Source organism: Crocodylus siamensis, chromosome 2 (genome assembly GCF_052110815.1).
Source record: "Crocodylus siamensis isolate JL-2025a chromosome 2, ASM5211081v1, whole genome shotgun sequence".
Lineage (NCBI taxonomy): Eukaryota > Metazoa > Chordata > Crocodylia > Crocodylidae > Crocodylus > Crocodylus siamensis.
Genome location: NC_143396.1, coordinates 252,314,650 through 252,339,787, shown reverse-complemented (window position 1 = coordinate 252,339,787; position 25,138 = coordinate 252,314,650). Strand labels below are relative to the sequence as shown.

Here is a 25,138-nt window from a genome sequence, read left to right as displayed (position 1 = left end):
AATTTTTCTGTGCACTTCTCAATTCTGCATTTTTTTTTTATTTTGGCTTATGCAACAAATTAAAGATATACTAAAAATCAGATATGACAATAACTAGCCAAAATTCTGACAGCAAACATTTGTCCTACAGCAGTGGTTAGCAACTTATGGCTCACAGGCTGACCTGAGGCTTCAGTAGTGTTCAGTGGGGCAGGGGCTGTGCTTGCACCATATTGTGCTGTTCCATGCCACAGGTAGGCAGCCCGGAGCTTTCCCATGCTGTACCATGGGGTGGACAGCCATTGAGTAGGGCCCTAGCACCAGCCTATTTCAGACCAAAACTGAGCCACTGTGGCCCACTGCTAGGAAACATTACTAATGACTGACTCTAATGGAGCCCTTGCTCCATTACTGCAAGGAGGGAGCCCAGGGCCCACTGGCCAGCCCCTTGAACAAACTTAATGGCAAAAAGAAACCTCAAATAAGATGGCCACCTGCCCCAGATATAGGCAGTGATTGGCTAGCCTGGGACGGAAGTAGAGGGTTAGGTAATCCAGGAGAAGCTCAAAAGCCCAGGGCTTGGCCCAGAAGGAGCAGTCTGACTGTAGGAGCCACAGGAAACAGAACTTCAGGGACAAGCCAGTCTGGACTGCCTAGGAGAAAGGACTTTGTGCCACAGAAGGGTGGAAGAAACCCTGCACCACGAGCAACACTAGGTAAGTGTCTCAAACATTGTGTATGGGTGCTGCTGTGGGGTAAGATTAAGGTGAGCTTTGTTTTGAGAGCAGATGCTCATGCTTGATTGTGACGGAGGCACCCAGCTCAAAGCATTCCTGGGGCCCAGAACTATGGGGTGCTGAGCATTGGCAAGAGTCCAAATATGTTCAGAGGGAAAACTGTTTGGCATGTCAAAGGACTGCACATCTGACAGAAAAGACTGGGGAATGTAACCCATGTCTGCAAGGGGCATGCTTAGAGATCAAGTGGCCTGGAGCCCACAAGGGGCTAGAGTTGAAGCCCAAGAACCTAGGGCCCTCGTACAGTGGACCCTGTGCAGCAGGGCCCAGTCAGATTAAAATAAGAGAGCCAAAGCCAGGAAGGGTCTGGGTTTAGACAAGGACTTACCCCAAAATCCACATTTGCCTCCTGGGTGGAGCCTCCCTATGAAACTATAACATCAAGTTATGGCAGGTAAGATTACTATGAGGAATAACGACCCAGAGTCCAGAAGCACAGGCAAGGAGATTGGAGTCACGCAGCAACCCTGTCACGCCAGCACCAAACATTCCGGTTACACTGACCTACGGAAGAGTATGACACTACCAACATATAAAAGCAGCTGTGATTAAAGCAGGTTCTACTGTACTATAAATAACAGAAAGAATATGTTTCAAGGACAGATGAACAGAGTGGCATGCTGTCTGTACAGAAGCAGACCAGACACCTCACTAGTTTTAGTGAGGTCACAAGTAGGTGGTCAAGAATCCGTTGGCAGTGATGCATTTTAGTACTAATACTGCATTATACAATCTTAGAAGGATACTGAAGAACATGCAATTGATCTTATTGAAGATCCTTTCTGTCCCACAAGTGAGAGAGAATGTTGTATGAAATCTCTGCCAAAGTAAGTGGTTTAAGTCAAGGATGTTTTTGTTTGAGAAACACAGGGTCACTTTCTGCACAAAGTGGGCTTTACAGTTTGGGGGCCTGAACTACAGAAGAGGAACTAATCTTTAGGAAATAGACTGGCTGGCGTAGGACAGCATTAATGAAAGGGGAAAAATATAACAACAACAAGCTGTCATTTACCTTTAGTATATGTTTTGTGTGTCAAGTTTGACCAAGAAAAAGGATACAGAGGTCAGCTATAAAAAAATAAATAAATTAATAGTCATTTAATTTGGACTTGAAAGTTGATACAGGAAGCAAAAAAAGACGACAAAAAGAAAAATATCTGACTAGCATGGTAAGGCAAAAATAGGCAGTTAAGATTCCTATTGATCCAAGAATACTTGATAAAATAACAAGCAGACTGAAAAAGGAGAGAAATAAACTTAATGGCAGTCAACATGGGTTTATGAAACTAAATCCCATCAAACTACTCGGTTCTTTGCTGAGATCGAGTTCTTTGATGAAAAAGCACTACTGCTATATAAAAATTCTGTGAGGTATTTGACTTGCATATTTTGATTAATAAAACTAGCCTGATCCAAAGTTAACTGGGTGCACACAGCCAGTTTTTGACCTGTTCAAATTAAAAACAAAAAAAAAGAAAGAAAGAAAAAAAGGTGAACCAAAGTGAAAGCTATGATCAAAAAGGTGTTTTTCCTAGCAAGGCCTTGCAGTTATCCAGAGCACACAGCAAACTAAGTGCAAGCAGATTTTGCTTTAATAAAGCTATCTGATTTTACATTCAACTAAGAAGAGAGAACAGGTCATATTTGAGGATGGGGAAATATCATAGAAGGAATGATTGAATAAAGATGATCAACAGAATATGAGCTCCTACTGCAATGTTTTTACTAACTGGTAAGAAGGAAAGTTGGCTTATCACACTATTGAAAGGCTATGCCCAGTCTTGACATTCACAATTGAAGCAGTATAGATAAAACTGAAGAAGGCTTAGATTAAAGCTATCAGAATGATAAGACTATGGTAAGACTGGAGGGGAAAAAAACCCACCATGGAAAAAAAAACTCAAGCTGCTCAAAGTATTTAGCTTAACAAAAATGTTAAGGGGCACTGGTTCAATTTCAGTATCTACCGTGGGGAAAAGAGATTTAACGGATAAATGTATAGTGAGAGTCAGTGGCTGAATAATTTGCTTCAACTACTAAACTAAAAAAAATTAAGGCATTAACTTTTAAATCAGTGAAGATAATTATTAGAACAAAATTACCAAGGTCTGTGGTCGAGTCCCTATCCCTCACAATTTAAGCCAGAATTAAAAAGATACAACTGCTCTTGCTAAAGTAAAAATTAGTTCAGAGAAGTTCAGGCCTGGGCTATGCAAAGGTTGGACTAGATTATCAGTGGTCCCTCCTTGCCTTAAATCAATGGAGCAGCTGCCAGAATACAGTAGAACTTTTCAATTTCCAAGACTTTTTCTCTATAAAACCAGATGTTTTTTATACCAAGTCTCATGCTGCCATCTACAGGATGTGAGCTGGTTTTGGTAGCAAACCTTTTGGTTCAACAGTTAAGTTAAACTTAAACTACACAAAGTTATTTCAAATCTTCTGTTTGTGTTGTCTTAAAACAAAAAGATTGCCAGGAACATGATTATAATTGCTTTTTGGCCCCTTCCAGACTGAGCAAAGAACCCACCTCACTTGCAAGCTTCGTAAGTTATCCATTGTCAAACTACCAAAACAAGTGAAGGCAAAGGAAGGGGAAAGAACAAGCACCCAAAGGCTTCATTCTTGGCTTCCTATAAAGTCATTTCAGAGTTAAGGGGCCACACAAAACTGTGCTATAAACAAGTTCCGTTCATTGGCTATGAGTTATTAGTGTTCATTAACTTCTCACTTAAATGGGTCAGTTAACATGTAAGTAAGTGTAATCTCAGCAAGGCAACTCTTTACAAAGACAGAATGTTTGCTTTACAACCTAAATAACTAGAATATTCACTTTCTTTAAAAAAAAGCTCACATTTCTCAAGATAAGAACTGTCATACCAAAAAGACCATCCATCAGATCTAGTTTCTCTACCAGGTTCCAAAGATGTGGGGAGGAGGAAAGAAACAAAGCCTTAACAAATTTTTGCTTTTCATATTTGTACCAATATCAATAATAGATCCATTACTCAATATTTCAGTTCCCTGGAGTACAAAGGTTGTGAACCTAAATATACTTGTACAAATCTTGTTTCCACAGTCTTCAAAAAACCCCCAAAAAACAAAAAAATCCCAAACTTTCTCACTGTTGAACAAAGAAAAATGGAAGTGACTGACAGAATGTTATTGATTCTAAAGTACTTGAAGACTGGTGTGAACATAGACTGTTTTTAATACATGATGAACTGTTAGGCACAAATCCGTCTGCAACATGAGGTAACAATGTGACCAAAGACAGGTATGTAGTATTTACATACATGTCATTTCATGCTGCAGGAAAGAATGTAATTTCATATAAATTGCAGAAAGCCAACAAATGACAACCCTCCCAGCTTAACTCAAGAGCCTGGCTGTTAGGGCATTTGCCCTAGGAGTAGGAGACCCAGGTTCTCGGCCACCTTCAGCAAAAGGTAACTGCCATTTACTAGCAAAGCATCCTAACCATTGAGGCCATGGATTAGGTAGGGCCAAGAGCACATTCCCACAGGGCACTGGTGCGGCCCCATGTTGCTGCTCACTGCCACCCCCAGGCTGATATCCCTGCCCTTCTGCCCCCATCCATCACCCCCACTCGCTGCTCTGGCATCAGGTCCCAGCTGCACAGCAGAGACCGCAGGATGCAGCAGGAGTTGGACTGGCCTAGCTGGCACTGCACGTGGCCAGCCAAGAATTGCAGGGCCCAGTCAGCTCCTGCAGTGCTCTACAGCCCAACAATACAGCTGGGAACCACATGGTGCCACAGCAACCAGCAGAGGGTGGAGGGGAGCGGTGGCAGTGGCGGGCAAATGGCTGCGGCACGGGTGAGCAGGAGTCAGTTGCCACATGGGTGGGAGCGGAAATGTGGGTGGGAGTACAGGGCCCATGCCGTGCACCAGGGCCAGTGCTGGTGGCAGAAGCACAGGCGGTGCGGGCCAGCAGGGGCTCTATTGATCCAGGCCAGGCTGAGCCACCAGGGAGAGGGGAAGCTGGTCCAGCTCCAGAGCCCCTTCCAGACTGGGCCCTGTGCTCCTCTTGCCCCACTCTGGGCCCTGCTGGCCCTGGCACATGGACAAGAGCTGTGCTCCCACATACCCACTCTCTGCACCCCCCCGCTGCTTTCACAGCTTTCCTGCCTGCAGCTGTTGCTGCTGTTCTCCACCCCAAACTGGTCGCTCCGGCACCACATGGCTCCCAGCTGCAACACTGGCTTCTGATTCTGAGGACAGGGGCAAAAACCCACAGTCCTCCCCTACCTCCCCGCCACCTTCTTATCTGAACTTCACTCCAGCACAGAGAAGCAGTCCCAGGCCAGAAGCCTCTGCTCCACACGGGGACATTTGGCTGAAGGTAAGGGGGGCAAGGCCAGCTGGGCCTTGCTTCTGAAGCTGCTTAATACTGCCAGTGGCTCCCCCTGGGTCCTACTGCCCCTGGCTTGTCAGCTTTGACAGGCAGCTAGGGGCAGATGAATATTAATTTTTTAAATTTTTTAGGGGCCCCCGTGGGGCAGACAGAATGGCCTGGTGGGCTGGATCCAGCCCATAGGCTGTATATTGCCCACCCCTGGGTTAGGAAAAGGAACAAATATAAAGTGCCTTGGAGGTGTAGGCCGCACACTGTGTTTTAGAAGCAACATCAGCCCATGAAAGTCCCCAGAGTTAGCCGAGTCGTAGCCTGGGGGAGCAGGGTGGGAGGAGAGAGTCCTGGTATAAAAGTGTAAAAATAAAAAGTTACAGGTTAAAAAAAAAAAAAAATGTACTTAAGGAAATGAAATCAGATAGCCAAGACCCTAGGGGAGGTGGAAGTTAACAGGAGCTTTATCAGCAGTGGAGGTTAGAAAGGAACTGACCCAGAAGTAACAGGTGGTAGAAGTATCCGGGAACTGAATGTAGTTGGATATGCATCTTAAAAGTATCCCTGTTATCCTGACAAAGAAAGAACATGAAATGTCTTTTCTCCAAAGTCAAAGTCAGGAATGCCACCTCTTTGCTCCCCACACTAGCCTGTAGATATACTTCTCTAGAATGCTAACTAGCTTTCTTCTGCTTTGATTAGGTATTCCTGCAAAAGTAGGGAGTGTAAAGTTAGAGGGGGAATTTCTTTATTCATTGCTTTACAGCAAAAGAGGCTGTGGAAGAAACTGTATAAAACACAACATATTTCTTATATAAAGAAACTTAGTTCAACATTCTGGATGAAAGCTTAAATCCACAAGGACTGGAAAATTCACCTTGTCCAGTCGTAGGCACCAAAGTTAATTTTGTGGCACGAAGACATTAACCCTCAATCTCCTCCCTTTATCAGAGAATGATTTCCTCATGCACTGCTACAGCTTTCAGACACTTTTTCTAAGCAGAGAACTTAAACTCTTCTTGCCAGAAGGTAGGAGGTTTAAATGAGAAAACTCACTGTACTCTCATCATTACTTGAGTATAGCAGCAGTTCTGAGTTTTTTGCACCTTACATCCCCTGAACCATTTTGTCAAAAAGCCAATCCCACCACAATAAAAACGAAGCCCCACTGTCTGAGATTTCTGTTGATTCATCTATTTGAAGTGCAAACAACTTTGATTTTTTTTTCAGTTGGGCAATGAGCTGAAGACCCAGCTACTTGACCTGAGTCCAACTGGTTGCGAAACACTGTATAGTACTTACATTCATCCAACCCCAGCTGATAAGCCAAGTTCTGAAGGCCTCGTACCTTCTCCATCAGGTTAGCAGTGGTGAGACTCCCCAGCTCTAAAAAGCAGAGAGAATATTTCTAACGTTGTATATTGCCCTCTAGTGGCAGCTAGCCTAGATCAGCCATTTTCACCGACCCAGTATGATATACTGCTGACATGCTCCATCAATTGGAGAAGGATAAAGTATTCTGTACCTCTGTAATATTTCTTGACGAGAAAAGCAAGGTAGATACAAAAATCACAGTGATGATTCCAAGCAAGGAAGATGCACCTTGCAGTTCCCATAGGAAACTGATTTACTTGGTCCTGTAACCCGCTCCTCTTCTAGCACAGTGCTTCCTTTAAGCATATTTGTCTAGTCCAGGGGTGCGCAACCCACAGGTCAGATGCAGCCCATGGAGCATTCATCCTGTCTACAGGCCAAAAAGGTAAAGGGACCGCTGGTCTTGTCCAAAATAGATAATCCTATGAAAGGAGATGTCTACCACTCTCAGTGTGCTGGTGTTTTCAAAGCCTACTACATATCTCATAAAAAGAAATAAAATCATTAGGATTTCTACATTCATTTCCTCACACTACCGTGGGTCATATCCCACTAAATAATCACGTGATGAATATAAATGCCAGGCAACAGTGGACGGTTGCATTTTGTTTTTCCCCAATCTTAAACTGCTCTAATAAACCACCACTTATAAATGATTTGGTTCTCTTGATCAAGGAAGCCTTCCTAGTTCCCTGACTTATGCTGAGCTGAGCTCCTGTCTATTTGCATCCTTCAAGTTAACATGGGTCTTAAGGCCCACGCAGCTAACAGCCCCTACTGTGTGGGGCCAATGGGCAAAAGATGCAACTAAATTTCTTGGGACGACAAAAACCAGGGTGGGAGTGTTGTGCGGGTCAAAACATGAGAACGAGAGCTCCTGAGGGGGGACATGGAGCAGAGCCCCCAGGGCCACACCCAGTGGTCCTCAAAGGCATCAAAAGAGCTGGTGGACGCCATCCACTGGTGCTCCACCCAGAAATGTGTACAGGCCAGTGAGAGAAATGTGGCCCCACAAGCCTATGCTGAGCTCCTGACTGCCAATGTTATTTTGTAAATTACAGAATCCCAGATAAAAACTAAAACCAGAGCCACATCAAAAGTTACAGATTCAATTGCATTGGCATTTCAAGCTGTCCTTCTAGCTGCCACTGCAAAGTTGTTTTATTGTAATACTGTGGATTATTTTATAAGAAGCAAAACAGGCAAGGGATAAAAGTTTACAAATTAACAAATGAACAACTCAGGATTTTCATAGGAATTAAAGCTGGTAGATTTTGTGGTTTAGAGGGCTTAGTAACATAAAACTTCTCCATAGGTTGAGTTCTGTTGCACTAAAAAAGGAGAGCAAGTCTGTCATATACTGACAACTGAATTTTCCATAGAATAAATTTACATTTAGCTTTCAATTACCTATAGCTATAAATTACAAGTTAGATTATAAAATGTAAAATGGCAGCAGCCCCTCAAGTATACATGTTATCTTCAAACAGCTTTTGTTCTAATAGTGGAAGTTAATTCCTGTTGCTGTTCCCAAGAGAGAAGATCTACCAGTATAAAACTGAAATTAATGGGACAAAATAGGTTGCAGAGATTTAATTTGGAGGGAGACTGTTGTGAAATCCTGACCCAAATAAGATGTCTGAAGATCTGAAACTGAAGTAGAATATTTTCATGGTAGAAGGGGATCAGTCTGTAACAAACTTTCTATTTTGATTGTATAACTAAAGCAGCTCAAATATTTGTTTGAACTGAAATATCTGAGAGAAAAGCATTGCAAAATATCACAGTAATAGCGCTGACCAATAGAGTTCACAAGGTAGGTTTAAAATCAAAGACTCTTTCCTTTGGCACGTCTCAGGTTACTACACAGTCAACCAAAGCTCATACCTTTTAACATGTCAATATCATCATTTTCTAGCTCAGCCATCCACTTTGGAGGAGAACTGGTGATAGGCTGTCAAAAGATGAGCAAAAAAAAATCCATGTTCAATTACATAAACTTCTTATGTCAATAAGCAAAAACAAAAGGCATTGTGTCAAGCGTGGGGAAGTTCACATCACTCAACTAAAAGGATAATTGGATGCAAGCCCCACAGCCTCAGTAGAGAGCTATCCTAGACAAGGTTTTACGTTTGTCCCTTAAACCCTGTTTTCCTATGGTTTTGCCCAGCTGCTGGAGTTGGAAGCCATGCTGTAAGATGCAGTAATACTTCCAGGAGTTGTAAAGCACTAATATAAAACCTTGATTTCAAAGAGGTATAGCTAGGCTGAATGTATACTTTACCGTTATTTTGAAGCACCAGAAACATAAAAGTTATCCTACTAAGTGGATAAGTGGAAAAGAAAGCACAACAGAAAAAAAAAAAGCATACTTAAGTACGACAAGGCAAGACTACAAAAAGACCATATTCAAATGTCAACCAAAACAATTAGAACCAAGTAATTTTACAGACAGTAGTCCCTACAGCTCTGTCAAGGAAATGGGAAGTGTAGTGGAAAAATAGGGGAAACAGGGCTGGGAACACAAGTGAAATATGGCCAAGTTGCCAACTGCAAACAGCAAAGTTTACTTACACTTTTGAAGGAAGCAGCAAATTCAGCAACACCTGGTACTACAAAAGGGAAAGGAAGAAGTCATTGTTTGGGACCCAAATGCACTGCCCTCCCCTGTCAGAAGAAGCACGGTTTCACCCACATAGGCACCTGGCCCACTGGCTGGATGAGACCAAGCAACTTGGGCAGAGGCACTAGCTGCTGGTTCACAGAGACAGTCAAGAGAATCCAAAGCCACCTCTGAGGAAAAGAAGCAGGCAGCTGGGGCTGGCGTGGTCAGCAGTTACCACACAAGCCAGCAGGCAGCGATCACCCCACCTGGCCACCAGCGTGTGGGTCGCCGCATGTCTCACACACACATAGAAAGCACCAGAGCGCGATACAAACCGCCCGCCTCAGCCCCTCACAAGGCACTCACGCCCGGCCCCCGCACCTCCTGCCACGGAGCCCCGTCACTTACGCTGCTCGGGCCACAGGTCAGGGGAGGCGCGGTCCAGCTTCTCGAAGCTCAGCAGCGACGTCTCCAGGTCCGACCCTGCAACGCCATACACTGGTCAAGCCCGCCGACGCCCCCGCCCCAGCACCAAGCCGGCCAGACGCGATCCCAGCCCCACTTACCGTCCGCGGGAGCCGCCATCTTGCCCAGCGTCACGTGGCAGGCGGGGTCGGCCGCGGGAAGGCCGGCACGTGACCCTTCGGGCTCCACCCCCGCAACCCCCGCCACACGTGCTGCCGACTCCGGGTGTGTCCGGCCCGACCTCGCAGCCAATCAGGCAATGCTTGTGGGGCCGGGGGTGTCAGCGCGCAGTACTCAATCGAAGCTCGGGAACGGTGGGCGGTGGCGCAGCGAGAGGTGGTGGCCGGAAGAGTCCGGATTGTGATTGGCCGAAGGGAGTCGTAGCTCCTCGAATGGGAAGGCGCGGGGGCGGGGCCGGCGCTCGATAGCCAATGGGAGCGCGCGGGGTCAATCAGTGCTCCATGTCAGACGTGGGATTTTGCTGGGGTCGGGACCCTAGTGCAGGATGGCGGTGGTAGCAGCGGCGGCTCGCGGGGCCTGGCCCGGGCGGCACCGCCTGGCCAGGGTGAGGGGGCGAGGCGGGGGCCAGGACCCGGCGACGGGGTGGCCCCGAATGGGGTCGGGTTATGTGGGGCGGTCTCTTCTCTCCGCTTGCACTGGCACGGGGTGCGGCGGGCCTGCCTTGCACCGCTCTCTGCAGCCAGTGTTCCTGGGTGGCCCGGCGCTAGGTTGGGGCAGCAGGTCCCCGGCGGCGTGCTCCGTCCACTCCATGCATTGACCTGGTATTGCAGTGCTTCCAGGACCGGTGCAAAAAAACAAAAAAAAAGGAAAAAAAAAAAAAAAAAAGCCTCACAGCCCCCCTGCTGCCATCTCCATCGCAGGCGTCTCTGTTCCTCTCCTGCAGATCCCAGCAACAGTGAAGTCCCCCTGGCTTTCTTCAGCCTTCTCCTCCTCCTCTGTGGTGAGTTCTTTTTTTCCCCCTGGCAACTTTCCCTAAAGGATCCAACCTGGAGTCCAAGGAGCCCTGACTGAAAAGGGGGGTCAGAGGAGGCACCAAAGACAGGCGCTGCTCCCAGAGCCCCTCTCTCCTGGAAGGCAGGGACCCCCAGGCTGTTGCAAATTAAAGTCAGTTTGGGGTGTTCTCTTGGCTGGAGGTTGGGATCTGGGTGGCAGAGAGATCGGTACTGGGGCAAGGATCCAGCAGTGGGCAGTAAACAAGACTGAGACGGGACCAAATGGGAGGGATACCCACAGGGAGAGGACAGAATAGTGCTCCCAGGAGCACACTCCCCTCCCTCCAGAACTTGGAATACAACCCGGCATTCCCGGGTCATGCCTCTGCTGTCAGCAAATATCTGTGTAGCGCAACGGCAAAGCGTACGTCTCACCCCCTACCGCTCTCAGTTACTCCATCGGCTCGAGTGACAAGTCTGGGGGATCTAAAGGTTTCAACTCTGCTGGTGACCTGGGCCGATCTCACACCCAACAATGCGAGGCATTTCTGGTTTTTCAGTTTAATTAAAAAACCCAGGGAATTACAAAAAGTAACATAAAAAGAATACTGTGGAGTTAGGATATGCCTAAAAATGTCAGGAAATGCCAGATTTAAGGGTGTATTTTCCACAGGATGTGTGGTCTGGAGATGGATCAGGACTGTTTGTTGCACACCACTTTGCTTTACTGCAGAAGTAGGAGAACATGTAGTGAATAAGCCTCACTAGCTCTCAGTTCTAGTTTCACCTGCCCTTCACTCCCAGTTTCCTTTGCTTAGTCAATCCCTATCTCTTCTCATCATTTAACTAATCCTAATTATAGCTTCTGTCTCCACCATTTCCAATTCCAGTGCTGCCCAAATTCATAGTCCCAGTCTACCCTTCCTTTACCCCCCTGGTTTGCTATTTGTTCCCCTTGAATTTGGATTGGACACTGTCCAGAACAGTCCATTTTGAGCCTGGGAGACATTGGCTCCCTGCTCTCAGTTCCAGTTCCCATCTGATAGTAGTGATTACAGGGAAAGTCTAGCTTTGCCTGTGTAGCTTTTACATAGTGGGAATGAAACTTGTACAGTCTAGGTGGGTATTCAAGCTGTTCAAAAGAAGATCATTAGCATTTTTTAGAGGTACCCCAATACATCAGTCCCATATCAAATTGGCACCAGTATAAGGAAAATTGACAGTATCGGCAATCAGCTTTTTTTGGTTGACGTGGCCAGTGAATGCCCTGGGTACGTACACAGCGCAGCACACAGGCAGCCGGGAGCACAGTCCAGCAGCATGGCAGTTGGATCCAGCTGGTAAGTCTGTTGTGAGGGAAGGGCTATGGTGGGCCAGATCAAGGCCTCATGGTGGGGGAGAGAGTGGGACTGGGGCAGTGGCAGGCAGGGTGTGGGGCGGAGCCATGAGTGGCTCGTCAGGGAGGTGCAGCTCCTGCCGCTTCCTGGATGTGTGTCCCTGGATCTGCATGTGGGACCAGGGCAGCACTGGGCTCTTCCTGGTGGGACTGGGCTGGGCTGGGCTGCACTCGGGGGCGGGCAGTGGTGGTGTTGGGAGCAAGGCTATGGCAAATTTTCAGGTGGCTGGAAGCGCCCCCAGCCCTCTCCCAGTGCTACCACCACCCGCCTTCGGCGCAGCCCAGCCCGGCCTCCCACTAGGAAGAGCTCAGCACTGCCCTGGCCCCAACCTACCCTCACCCCATGCAGATTGGGGGACACACCCGCCCCATGCATGTAGTGGCAGGAGCTGCACCCCACCCCCCTCCCCGTGCCCTACAGGCGAGCTGTGGCTCCGTCCCATGCCCTGCCCCAGCTGTGCAGCTCCTACCCCAACCCCACTCCCTCCCTCACTGTGGGGGCCTCGATCTACAACCCCCATGCCCCTTCCCTCACCCCTTCCCCCACAACAGACTTTACCAGCCCAACACTGCCCAGCTGCATATCGGCTACTGGATTGTTACTGGCAGATACGGCTCTTTAAAAATCAGCTATTGGTATCAGCCCGAAAAATCTCTTATTGGTGTACCCCTAGAATTTTTTAACTTGAGCAGTGTGGTTTCTTTAACATTGTCCTCAGAAACAGCTGAAACATTTTGGCAAAAATTTTAAAAAAAATCTGCCTGAGGCAGACACCTGTCATGGAAAATTTCAGCCCTAACAAAGCTTGATAAAGTTATAAGCAACTGAAAGTGGTTTCATAGTGAGAAGTGTTGGTCAGCCTTAAAAGTAGGTGGTGCTGCCAGGCCCATCAAGCATAAGGCACTTTGATGAATAGGCATAAAACTGAGGTAGAAGTACTATGTTGTGACCTCTGCTTTGTCTTCTGCAGCCAACAACGAAACTGTTTATTGATGGAAAGTTCATTGAGTCCAAAGCTACTGAATGGATCGATATCCACAACCCAGTAAGTTAAATGGTCTCCTCTGTTGTGGTCTACAAGAGACTGCACCTCTCTTGAGCCTCTTGGCAAGATGCAGGGAGTGAGTGCCTTGAGAGAGGTGGAGAGTGGGAACTTTCCCCTGGCTGCCTCCCAATTGCCTTCTGTGGTAAGAACTTCACAGAGTTAATGGCAGTGCCATGTTAACTTTGCCTCCAAGAGAGCTTTCTAACCAGCACATCCAGTTACTGAAGGATTCTTGTCATATGTGGTTTGATATAACCCTGTATGTTGTAATCTTTTATGATTTGCTATACCTCAGAAGTGACAAAAACTGGGATCACCCCTCATGTCCAGAAGGAAGTCATTATCATGACTGGAATCAAGTTCCTCTTTCTTCTATGGACACAGCTGCCACCTGTGAGCCATGAAATTCCCAGTGAATGTAGATGTTAAGTAATGTGTTGGATGCAATTTCACTGTAAATCTGGAATCAAAATAGTTAAAGGTTGCTCCTGTGTCAACCACGAAGGGGTAGATACAGTTGAAACTGTCTGAAGGAGCATCCGGCCTGACACTCACAACAGATACACCCATCAGAAATTACCAAACTTTTTTCCATGACATCCCATTTTGATACATTCTTTATTTCACTGTCACTCTTGAGAGTGATCAGAGCACAGAGGCCTGTTCATGAAAGCTCAATCAGCCCACTGAGTTCATTGTGTCTGGTGATGAGATCTGCCCCCCTGCAGGGCAGCTCACACTCTTGCTTGAGTTCCTGGTTGTTGTGAGTGCTTGCTCTCTCTTTCTTTCTGTGATGTAAATGTTGATCTTTGCTTTGTCAAAATAGATTTAATTTTTATAAAAGTCTGTATTAAAAAAAGGTTACTCTTGCAGAGGCAAACATATAGGCTGCCTATACAAATGCTTTGGGATGAGGGGTGCATTTTAATTAGAGGAGTTCCCAGATAGCAGCTCTAATTAAAATGGCTCACCATCACATGTGTTAAGCCCCCACATGTTTAAAATGGCTGTTGGGAAACTATCTAAAACTCATGTGATAAGGTTTAGATAAAGTGCCCCTGCAGCCATTTTAAAATGTGCAGGGTCTTAATACGCATGATGGTGAGGTGGTGCTGGAGCATTCTAATTAGAAGGCAAATGAGTATAAAGGCAGCCTCAGAGTCTAGGCTATTCTGGAATGAAGGTTGTCCATCCAGTCCTAATTCTGCAGAGTTGGCCATCTGAAGCAGTCTTTACATAATCATGTACTACTTCTCCCAACGACCCTGCCTCATCCAGTACACAGGAGGGTTAGGAGATAAGCCAGGGTTGTAGAGGGCTGTCCGTGGGACCCCTGCCTTATTCACTGCAGAAGCTGAAACGTGTAAGTGAGTGAAGCTGGGAGATCGGAAAAGTTAAAGCACTAAATGATACTGGACCAGAAAAATGTGTTCTGTCTCTGAACTGGGTACAATCACTTAGGTAAGTCACTTAAAGCAAAGCGATCAGAGGTGGCCAGTGACTTAGTTTTCTCGGTTCCCCATTTGAGATGCCAATAATCTAATTTTTTTTAGTACTGCTCAGCACTCATAACTCCAGCTCAGGCTCTATCCTATGGGTGTGCAAGGCAGGAATCTCTTCCTGACAGTGGGGAATTACTAAGTACATTTCCATTTCAGAAGAAAGATATTGGGGCAGCTGTGTGTGAATGGACCATTGAACATTTGAGAGACATGACTGGAGAAGGAGTCGTCTTATTCTTAATGTGTTTTACTATTTCATCAGGCCACAAACGAGGTTGTTGGCCGTGTCCCAAAGACCACATCCAGTGAGATGGAGGCAGCTGTGAATTCCTGCAAAAAAGCATTTTGGAATTGGTCAGAGATGTCTGTTTTGAGCCGTCAGCAAGTCTTCCTGCGTTACCAGCAGCTCATCAAGGACAACTTGGTGAGACTCCTACAGATGTGCCTAAGGGTTGTTGCTGAGTGCCTAGCAGGTTCCATAGTGTTTTCTTAGCTCATGGTAGGGCAGGGCTGCCTGGGCATATGAGTTAAATGTGAGGGGTGGAGGAGGAGGGACACTACGTATACCCTTGGAAGGGATAATATTATACTCTCTAGGCCCATGAGGGCACAGGAATAGTGCTGCTTGGGGACAGAGGGCAGGCAAATCCCTGTTTTTATTTTCCAGTGAGGTTCCTTGGAATCCAGAAGCTGGATGGAGAGTTTTCCAGTCAGTGTAAAGAAACGAAAGAAATATCTAAAAGAGAAATACTCTCCTGGACTTTGCAGTTTCCTTTTCTTCTTCTTCAGATTCCCTGACTGGGGCACTGAAATGCTGAGGGATTCAAATCAGCTCCACAGCTGTCGTTGTCCAGATTAGAACATTTCCCTTTCTGTAGGTGACTGGCTTCTTACCTGGGCTGCAGTACATAATGAACAAGTAGCAAGTTGGGCAGTGTTCCCTTTCCAAGCCCTTCTCAGCTGATGCATTTACTGTGGCTTTGGGAAACGGCCTGTCCTGCCCTGGCCACTTTTCTTGTCTTTTCCATTTCCAGAAAGAAATTGCAAAACTGGTCACCTTGGAGCAAGGGAAGACCCTGGCTGATGCTGAGGGAGATGTGTTCCGAGGCCTCCGTAAGCTGCTGGCTCCTTTTAAATAGGGCTTTCAGACTTGTCCTTTCCTGAAAGTTTTGCTGAGGAACAGGGGCTCTAAGGCTCTAAGAAATTTATCCCCTTCAGAGTTTCTATATCAAGGAAGAGAACCAGCCTGAGTTAGCTCTGTATGAAAAAGCTCCCATGTGTCCATTTTTTTTCTCACCATTTCAAAGTTGCTGACCCCTTCTTCCTGCATCCTATGCAGACTCGTTGTGTTTTCCCATGGATTGGAAAATCTCTTGAATGTGCACAGATATTTGAGTATAAGGTGTTCGTGTTCAGGTAGCTTCTGGTGGCTCCACTTATAAGCTGTGCTGGCTAGGTTTGAAATGCATCTTGGCAAGGCACCAGCAGCTGAAGGGATCACAGCAGCTGGTAGTAGGTTTAGGTATAGGTATGTCTACCTGAACATGCTGCTGGTGGTGTCAGAAGCCATCTTTTGCTTAGAGCAGTGGTATTACCTTGCCAACAGAAAAAGGGAAGGGGCTGGCAAAACCTTGAAGACTAAACCAGGCTTCAGTGCCTTGCCACCAGCTCTGAAATGCTTTCCCAGGGGCAGTCCTATGAAAGCTCAGGAATGTTTAATGTACTAAGGAGAGGATCCACATAAATGAAGCTTAAAAGTGCTTGGTAAAGCAGAGGGTGTTTATGAAATACAGTGACTGTATATTGAGAGGAGAGGCTGGAAGAGATAGTTGGGTTATGGCAGAGGTAAAAAGGGAGTTTGTGGGTAAGCAGGAAGCTGCCCAGTAAGTAGTTCATTGCCTTTTTTTTTTTGTTTGTTTCAGAGGTGGTTGAACATGCCTGTAGTGTGACATCCCTAATGCTGGGAGAAACCCTGCCTTCTGTCACTAAAGACATGGATACTTACACCTACCGTCTGCCTCTGGGAGTGTGTGCAGGGATTGCACCATTCAATTTCCCAGCTATGATTCCTCTCTGGATGTTCCCCATGGCCATGGTATGTGGAAACACCTTCTTGATGAAGCCATCAGAGCGTGTGCCAGGAGCCCTCATGTTCCTTGCCAGGCTGTTTCAGGATGCTGGTGCCCCTGATGGAACTCTAAACATTATCCATGGGCAACATGAAGGTAATTGTAGGCAAGGTTGCTGGGTTTGCTAAAAAAATATATGTGAGTTTTGGAATCATAAGAGCATTGGAGATGTTGGGTGTCTACTGTTATGACAGGGATGTAGGACCAGAAAGCACCTGAAGAATGTGAGCAGCAGGTGAATCCAGGTAAATGAAAGGCTGATGCCAAAGGCTAGAGCAGAGATTGGCACCCTCTGGCATGCATTCCAGAGCATGGCACATGAAGCCATTTTGCTCGGCACATCATGGCAGGCCAGGGCTCTGGGCAGGTGCTGCCAGCCACATAATCTGGGTTGTTCCCAGCAGGCAGCTGAGAGTCTGCAAGCCCTGCTGCAAACAGCTCAAGCTCCATGGCTGGCAGCAGCTACCCAAAGCCTGGGCCAGCTGCAGGGGTGGTACCAGCTTCTTCCTGGCATCAGGGGGAGCTCCAGGAGGGCTGCACTGCAGGCAGAAGCGGGTGGGCTCAGCTGCACAGGGTGGCTGGTGGCATCCCAGGCAGCACTGGAGGGGGTGGCTACATGGGGGAAGAGGGTTAATTTTGGGGTGGCTATAGCTCTCCCCCTCCCCCCAAGTCCCCATCTAGTGCCATTCCTGCAGGCTCCAGAGCCCCAGCTGGGCTTTGTGCCAGCAGCTGCTGCGCATACCCCTCTGGGCAGATGGCAGGGGAGGGTCCTGAAGCAGCACAACCCCATGCCCCTCCCCCACCATCCACTTTGAAGTGCATATGCAGTCACTGCCAGTATGGGGCTGATGCTGGCACTCTGGAGCCCCAGCATCAGCTCTGTGCTGGCAGCAACTGCACATGTACCTCTGGCCACAAACAGGGAAAGGGCTGGGGCAGTGCATGCCTGCATGCCTCCATGTGGACAGCAGTGGAAGGGCCAGTGTTGCAATGCCTCAGCCCCTCCCCCATCCTGTGCCTTAAGGTGCGTGTGCTGTCACTGCTACCACAGGACTGATGCCAGGACTCCAGAGCCCTGGCACCAGCTCTACATTAGCAGCAACTGCACGCGCATCTTGGAGTGGATGGTGGGGGAGAAGCCTGGGGTTGCGCTGCCTGAGGCACCTCCCCTGCCATCCACCCAGAGGGGTGTGCACAGCAGCCTCTGGTGCAAAGCCTGGCTGGGGCTCTGGACCTCACAGGGACAGTGCTAGGGAGGAGTTTGGGGGGCTATAGCCCCCAAAATTTGCCTTAGCTTCCCCTCCAGCACCACCCGGGCTGCTACTGCCCACACCACTCAAAGCCGAGCCCCACACTCAGGAGCACTGCATCATTGCAGGCTCAGCTGCATCTTGCAGGCAGCAGCAGCACTGGAGAAATGGCTATGGGGGGACTAAGGTGAATTCTGGGGAGGCTATAGCCACCCGCAGGCCCCAGCCTAGAGCTGCCTCTGCAGGTGGCTGATGGGCAGGCTCCAGGACAAGGCCTCGGCAGTGCGCACTGCAGCCTGGGGCCAGCTCCCTGGGAAAGCACAGGGGCTGTGGTGGGCCCAGGGCATCATGAGGTTGGATTTTGTCCTGTGGCTCAGCAGTCCAGCTCTGTGTGTGTGTGTGTGTGTGCATGTGTCTGGTTCTGTGTGCATCTGTGCATGCATGTGTGCGTGTGTGCATGTGTCTGGTTCTGTGTGCATCTGTGCATGCATGTGTGCACACGTGTCTGGTTCTGGGCATGTTCGTGTGCATGTGTTCTCTGTGTGGGTGTGTGATTCTCTGTGTGTGTTTGTATGTGTGTGTCTGGCATGCTGGTACTCTGGCACCTTACAGGGTAGACATTGCAGTTTTTTTGGCACTCTGGCTAAAAACATTGCCTACCCCTGGGCTAGAGGGAACTATAAGAGGAAGGAATAGATACAATTTTCAAGCTTGGGTGTCTACATTTAGTTTCCTAAGGTGGTTTTCAAAAGTGCCTGAGTGACGTAGGAATAGTGCCATGGATTTGGGTATATGTATTCCAAAGTCATTTAAGGCACTTCTGAAAATGTCACCTCAGGTACTTTAGTGTGAATTTAGGAGCTCAGCTGTAGGCATCCAATGTGAGAGATGTTATCTGGTAGCAAGAAAGGAGGGTGCTAGCTGTTTTAGAGCTGGGAAAAAGTGAAGATCTGAAGACAAATGAGTTCTGTGTCTGCAGTGCATAGACAAGGCTAGAGTGGGAGAGGCTAGCTAGTATTCAGGTATCAACAGGGTTGGTTATTTGAGTGTGTGGCAGGGATGGGCAGTGGAGCTGGGATCTGGTCATGAAATTGGAAATGGGCCAGAGCAGCATAGGGTTTGACTGCTATAGGGATACTAGAGGTGTGAGAATTCAGAAGCTGGGTAAATGAGCAGAGAAGCAGGTTTTCAAGTACTAGAGAGTGAGCAGAGGCAAAGGGATGGACATGAGGGGATCCTGGATGCCTGCAGTAGTAAGGCGTGAAGGGGCAAAAAATTGGGTGGGACTCAAGGAGTGAAGATCTGTCATAGCAGAGATGTGGGCAGAGGGAGTATTTGCATATCAGAGTATAACACACTTTTTTTTTTTTCTCTTTGAAGCTGTGGATTTTATTTGTGACCATCCAGATATCAAGGCAATTAGCTTTGTGGGGTCCAATCAGGCTGGAGAGTACATCTACGAAAGGGGATCTCGGAATGGCAAGAGAGTCCAGGCCAATATGGTAATACCCTTCACTATAGTAGACCTTTGTGCTTAAAGATTAGTCCTCCATTATATAGGTATTTAGTCCAATCCCATTCAGCATCGAGGCTGATTCTTGAACTCCTGCTGCTGGATGCTTATTTCTCCCTACTGTTAGAACTCTGGCAGCTCACTAACAGCTGCTGTATGGAGTTGTCCTTGCAGAGCTAGAAAGAAGGGAAATCCAGTGGGCGTATTTAGCCATTTGAGATAATTTATATGATGTATTTTAGGGAGCCAAAAATCACGGTGTAGTGATGCCTGATGCCAACAAGGAAAACACCTTGAACCAGCTTGTTGGAGCTGCTTTTGGAGCAGCGGGCCAGCGCTGCATGGCCCTCTCTACAGCAGTCCTAGTGGGAGAGGCACAGAAATGGCTGCCAGAGCTGGTGGAGAGAGCCAAGAATCTGCGAGTTAATTCAGGTAATATTTAGTTACTGCTGGTGAAACACCTAGCTTGTGTTTGCTTATAGACTTCTAGCTGTGTAAGTTTAGCACATTGCAGCGTGTGACACTGAGTTCTTGGGCTCCGTAGCTTTGGTACAGAATGGTAGGGAGTGTGGTAAAAACCATTTCATTGGAATACTAGTCTTTGTGGGCATGGAACAAATGTTTTGGATCTGGCCAGTCCAAAGCACATGATCAGGATGGATGGGGAGTCTGTGGTGAGGGAAGGCTTGGGAGTATTGATAGAAGCATATGTTTACATTTTACGTTGTACTTTAACTAAAATTGTCTAATGGATCCAACCCTGCTTTTAATGTAGCAACTTAGTTTAGAACTTCTTGCCAACTTCTGTTAAGTTTGCAGTGAGGAAAGAGAAATGGGAACATTCACATTCTTTTGAATTAAAAATTAGAACATTATTGTTTTTAAGAGGATTCCCATTTCTTTAATTTGCATTCAGTAAAGTCCTGCAAAGGGAGACTTTTTCTTCCAGTTAAGTCAATCCACTGTTGGATTTTGGCATGGTAGTGACTCAATTATTCCTCCTCTTTAGACAAGCATTATAAACATACCTGAGGAGAAAAGAGATGGGAAAACTTTGTCTCACTGTTTGCTTCATTCATGTACTGCAGGCAGGATACGAGACACAGAAAGGTCAGTCATTGGCAGGTGCATTTTAACCTCTGAATCTGTGTGAGATGTCATTTGGCTGACCATACTCTGACCTTCTATTACCTCTGGCCCCTTTGCATGCCTGAGTAAGACTTGCAGTAGCCAGTTGGGCCTGTTAGCTAGTTGGGCTGGATATGGTGCTGATGGTGGGACAGAGTTCAAATCTTGTTCTAAACTTGGTGAAGTTTGGAATTAATAGGCTCCTGTAGATGTGCAGGGAGCCTGCTCTGATGCCTGGAAAGATTAATAAAGTTTGCTGCAGCACAGAAATTGATGTGCTCCTACAGCCTTCTGCGTCATGTGTATCAGCATTCCCGTGCTGAAAAAATGGTAGTGGGGCGCTTTCAGATAAAACACGCTTGATAAGCTTTAGTTCAAAGCACCCCACGGTCATTTTTTCAGTGCGGGGACACTGATACATATGACGCATGGGCACTTTTAATTAGTGCAGCTCACTAATTAAAGCACCTGGCACCACGGCCCAGAACATGTGTAAAAATGCCCAATAAGTCTAAAAGGACAGAACAAGAGACTAGAATGGGGAAACAACAGACAAAGGGGAAGATAGTAGGAATATTGAATCTTAGGTGAAAGTTTCAGTTAGCCTGCTGTCATCTTTGGTCCATCTGTGGCCCGGATGGCTTGAAAAATCCACAAAGCAGATGAAGTATGGAAATCTGGGATACTTAAGATCCTGACATTGTCAGTGTCTGTAATCCTGTCTCCAGACTGCCGAGAGGGCCACCATTCCCATTCCCATTGATCTGACCTATTCAGATAGTTTCTGACGCCACAGACATCAGTCTTTTTGTTTCCAGGAATTCCTAATTTATTGTTTGTCCAGTAGTCAGGTTTTTCTTTTAGACTGAAGCATGACGGCTAAATGACTTTCAAACACAGTTCATTCAATTCCTTTGACTCTAGCTTATGCCTGGTTTTAACAGGTATTTTGTGTAACTTAGCAAATGATCATATCCATTTGTATCTTTGGCCCGATGTGGCTCGGCAAGGCTTTTGCAAAATGTTTTTAAGAGCTCCAAAATTACAGTCCTTGATGTGGCAACATTGAACTCTGAGTTTACTAGGGGGCATGTCTTGTCTCAGGGAATATTCAGCCTTTCAATTACAGTGGCTTGGGGTGCAGACCCTCTTGCCTCTATGCTTGCTTTATATACTATTAATCCTTAGGATTATTGTGGTTGCTAGGAATTAACTTGCGTCTCCACCCTTCCTCTGGAGAAGAAACTATCACAGTTCAACCCTTTATGTATTTCTTCACAGGAGACCAACCTGGAGCAGATCTGGGGCCTCTGATCACTCCACAAGCCAAGGAACGAGTCTGTAATTTGGTTGAGAAAGGAGTGAAGGAAGGGGCTACCCTCCTCCTAGATGGACGAAACATCAGAGTGAAGGGCTTTGAGAATGGCAACTTTGTTGGACCCACTATCCTTGGCAAGGTCAAGGTGAGATACCCCCACTGTTGATTACTTCAGACAGAGGAATGAGGCATATCAGATGTTCAGTAGAAAGAGTGGCATTTGTTTTGGTGAACACAGCTGGGGATTATCCTGTGGACTTTTAGCCATGCAGGGGCCAGTGATAAACTGCTGCTTCACCTTCTACATTTGAGAACTGTGGCCTGTCCCATGTGTTTGTTGAGAAGTTCAGAGTGGCTAAGGTTCCACCCTGGGAATGTCCTAAAATCTGGATTAGAGAATAGGTAGGCAGCTTGTGGTTGGATTGAAGGATAGATGCAGATAATGATGGAAAATTGGGAGAGAGGTGAGTAAAAATTGATGCAAATAGTTAATTGCCCAAGTACTATTCCTCATGGGCTGGAACACTGGCTGGTGAACCACAGGTTCATTTGACTTGGACTTTCTGTTTTTTCTGTCTTGGCAGCCAAGCATGACTTGCTATAAAGAGGAAATCTTTGGGCCAGTTCTAGTGGTTCTGGAAGCAGATACTTTGGAGGAGGCAATCGAGATAGTAAACAGGAACCCCTATGGGAATGGAACTGCCATCTTCACTGCCAATGGAGCAACCGCCCGGAAATACTCCCACTTAGTGGATGTGGGACAGGTGCGTATAAGTCTGAATTATCCTGGTCAGTGCTTACTATTAACATGGGGCAGGCAGCCAGCCCTGGCGACTGATTAGATAATACCCTATGGACTCATATTTAAGAAAACTGGACATAGTGGCTTGCAGCAGAGGAGTAGAAGCTATTTTGCTCTTCTTGCTGCACTTCAGTGTTTGTTCAAACATGGTATCTTTTTGCTGATATAGGTGGGTGTAAATGTTCCAATTCCAGTGCCACTCCCAATGTTCTCCTTCACCGGCTCTCGTGGTTCATTCAGAGGGGACACCAATTTCTATGGCAAACAGGTAACTAATCAAATGAAGGAAAACAGTGTATTTAATTGTTCTTAGAGTCTAGTGCATGAAGCTATGTGGTGGAGGAGGAGACCATCAGGGTGTATGCTAATAAGGTAGAAGTTGGGGAGGGAGGATGAAGCAGCATGCCTTCTGGGAGGGTCAAATACATCCAGCCAGTGGGGAAGAGGGCAGCATCAGTGTCAGTAGTGGAGGCCTCCATATTCTGAGGGTGTAGCAAAAGCTCCTTTAGCACTGGTTTGCAGGAATCCGAAGGCCACATGTATGACCTTTGTTCCTCTTCATTTTTCAGGGGGTGCAATTCTACACGCAGATGAAGACCATCATCTCCCAATGGAAAGAGGAAGATGCCACAGTTACCAAGCCTGCAGTAGTCATGCCAACCATGGGGAACTAAACCAGCCTGTACAGATGCTTTCCATAGTGCCCCTCATTCATGCTACAGACTCCTTCCAGCCCTGTCCTGACTGGGAATGTTTCCTTTCAAACAGAAAGCTGTGTTATCTTCAGGTCCTCCATTTCTGTTTTGAGTAGACAAGCTCTTTACATAATGGCACAATCATGTGTTTTGAGCTTAATCTGCTCAAAACTGCTGAGTTTCTCCCCTAAACCTTTCCCAGAGTGAAAGGGCAGATGGAGAGAGTGATCTCAATTTATCTTTTTCCTTCAAACTCCTCTGAACACCTCTGCCCAGGTTTCATTTTCTACTGCATTTCTTTAGACCCAGTGACTCATTACCAGCTACATGTTGCTGAAACTATATCCACATCCTGGTCTTATGTGTTAAGATCCAAATCTGCTTTATCTTGGGACATGCTGAGTGCCAAAGAAATGGCTTTTTCATTGCATGAAGGTAGCAGATTCAGGAGTTTCTCTGACTTGAGATTTTGAAGGCTTAACCCTTTTACCCATTAAACAGCTTCCAAGATTCTGGGGAACAGACTGCTTTAAGGGTTTAGAGCGATGTCTTCTGGGGTGGTAGTTTGAAGGTCAAGGAGGTTCCTAAGAGAAGTAGAATGAATTCCACTCAGTGAGTCCCACAGTTTGGAAACTGCGACCCTCATGATGCCTATTCATTTTAATTCTCAACTCTTATATCTGAAAACACTATTAAGGTGCTTTTCACTATAACAGAAATGTGCCTACATATACTGTCGTGGACTGAAACCAGGGAAACAAAAGCATAGCAAAGTTTATGCCTGGTTAATTTTACTGGAGCCTTGTGGGGAAAAGGCAGAAGTAGAAGGAAGAATGCACCTCCTTCCTCAAAGCAACCAGGCTCATTTTCTTAGTTTCTTTTCATAACGCAGGTCTGTATTGCTACTGCCTACTGCTTTAGTTACTGTCATACATGCTTATATTATCTGCAAGTGAACAATACTTCCCAGTGCTAGAGCAGGTAAGGAAGTTCTGTGAGTCCATGGGATAAAGTTCTGTGTTGTTTGGAGCTGTGGTCCCGGGTTCCATCTCCCAAGAAGGGGTCACTTAGTTGGTGTCTAATGCAATCCTTGAGTGGTTATAGAAGGGTTCTGCAATGAGGTAAGATGAAGGGTAATGTTCACTTGGACTCAGTCCAGTCAACAGTGACTTGCAGAAAGTTTGTCTCTGCAGCTGTGGAAAGTCAAGCAAATATGCTGATTCTAATCATGATTTGTTGATCTAATCCAGGGGTGGCAAACTCACTTGGGGCCTTGAGCTGGACCCAAGTTGTGGGTCTCATTGTGGACCAGATCCAGTGGGTACTATGGCCACTAGTATGGGAGGAGTTTGACTAGCAGTGACAGTGGGGTTGCCAGCAGTGACAGGCGGCCTGGCAGTGGTCAATCCAGAGGAAAGGCACCCAGCCAAGCTCACTGTCAGGAGCTATAGCCATCGGTGCCAAAGGGCCCCAAATCTGTGGCAGGTTATACCCCCACAACTTCTGGTAGCTTGCTGGTAGGCCCGTGGCCCAAATAGAGCAACTCCATGGGCCAGATCCAACCCATAGGCTGTGTATTTGACACCCCGGTCTAATTTAAATAAACAATATGAGCACTTTGTATTCTGTCTTCTGATAATGATGCCTTTTGTAACTGACAACTGCCTGACTTCAGTACAACTATTGTGAAGCCGCTAATATTTGTATCTTATTTTCTCTGTTATACCTAGGAGGAAAATTCTCACATTCGTCAATTTGATTATGAATAAAATTGCTAATAAATTTCTTCAGGCAATGACCCTGGTTTGCCATGAGATG

At 46.7% G+C, this 25,138-nt stretch overlaps 2 protein-coding genes across 2 annotated transcripts in view; one reads left to right on the top strand and one right to left on the bottom strand.

Moving 5' to 3' along the window:
* LIN52 (lin-52 DREAM MuvB core complex component) overlaps window positions 1-9,913 on the bottom strand; it is a 71,704-nt gene extending 61,791 nt beyond the window's left edge. The window contains exons 1-5 of the mRNA XM_090033661.1: window positions 9,690-9,913; window positions 9,532-9,606; window positions 9,093-9,130; window positions 8,406-8,472; window positions 6,447-6,530 (exon numbers count right to left, since the gene is read on the bottom strand). Of these exons, the coding sequence (XP_089889787.1) occupies window positions 6,447-6,530; window positions 8,406-8,472; window positions 9,093-9,130; window positions 9,532-9,606; window positions 9,690-9,708 (283 nt within the window). The 5' untranslated portion in view covers window positions 9,709-9,913. The remainder of the gene's footprint in view (window positions 1-6,446; window positions 6,531-8,405; window positions 8,473-9,092; window positions 9,131-9,531; window positions 9,607-9,689) is intronic.
* Window positions 9,914-10,012: 99 nt separating this feature from the next.
* On the top strand, window positions 10,013-25,134 carry ALDH6A1 (aldehyde dehydrogenase 6 family member A1). The gene is made up of 12 exons (XM_090033653.1): window positions 10,013-10,153; window positions 10,493-10,549; window positions 12,909-12,983; window positions 14,748-14,909; window positions 15,520-15,598; window positions 16,408-16,710; window positions 19,245-19,366; window positions 19,620-19,809; window positions 21,787-21,968; window positions 22,408-22,587; window positions 22,795-22,893; window positions 23,195-25,134. Exons 1-12 carry the CDS (start codon window positions 10,094-10,096, stop codon window positions 23,297-23,299), a joined length of 1,614 nt encoding a protein of 537 aa, XP_089889779.1. The 5' UTR covers window positions 10,013-10,093; the 3' UTR covers window positions 23,300-25,134.
* The last annotated feature ends 4 nt before the right edge of the window (window positions 25,135-25,138 follow it).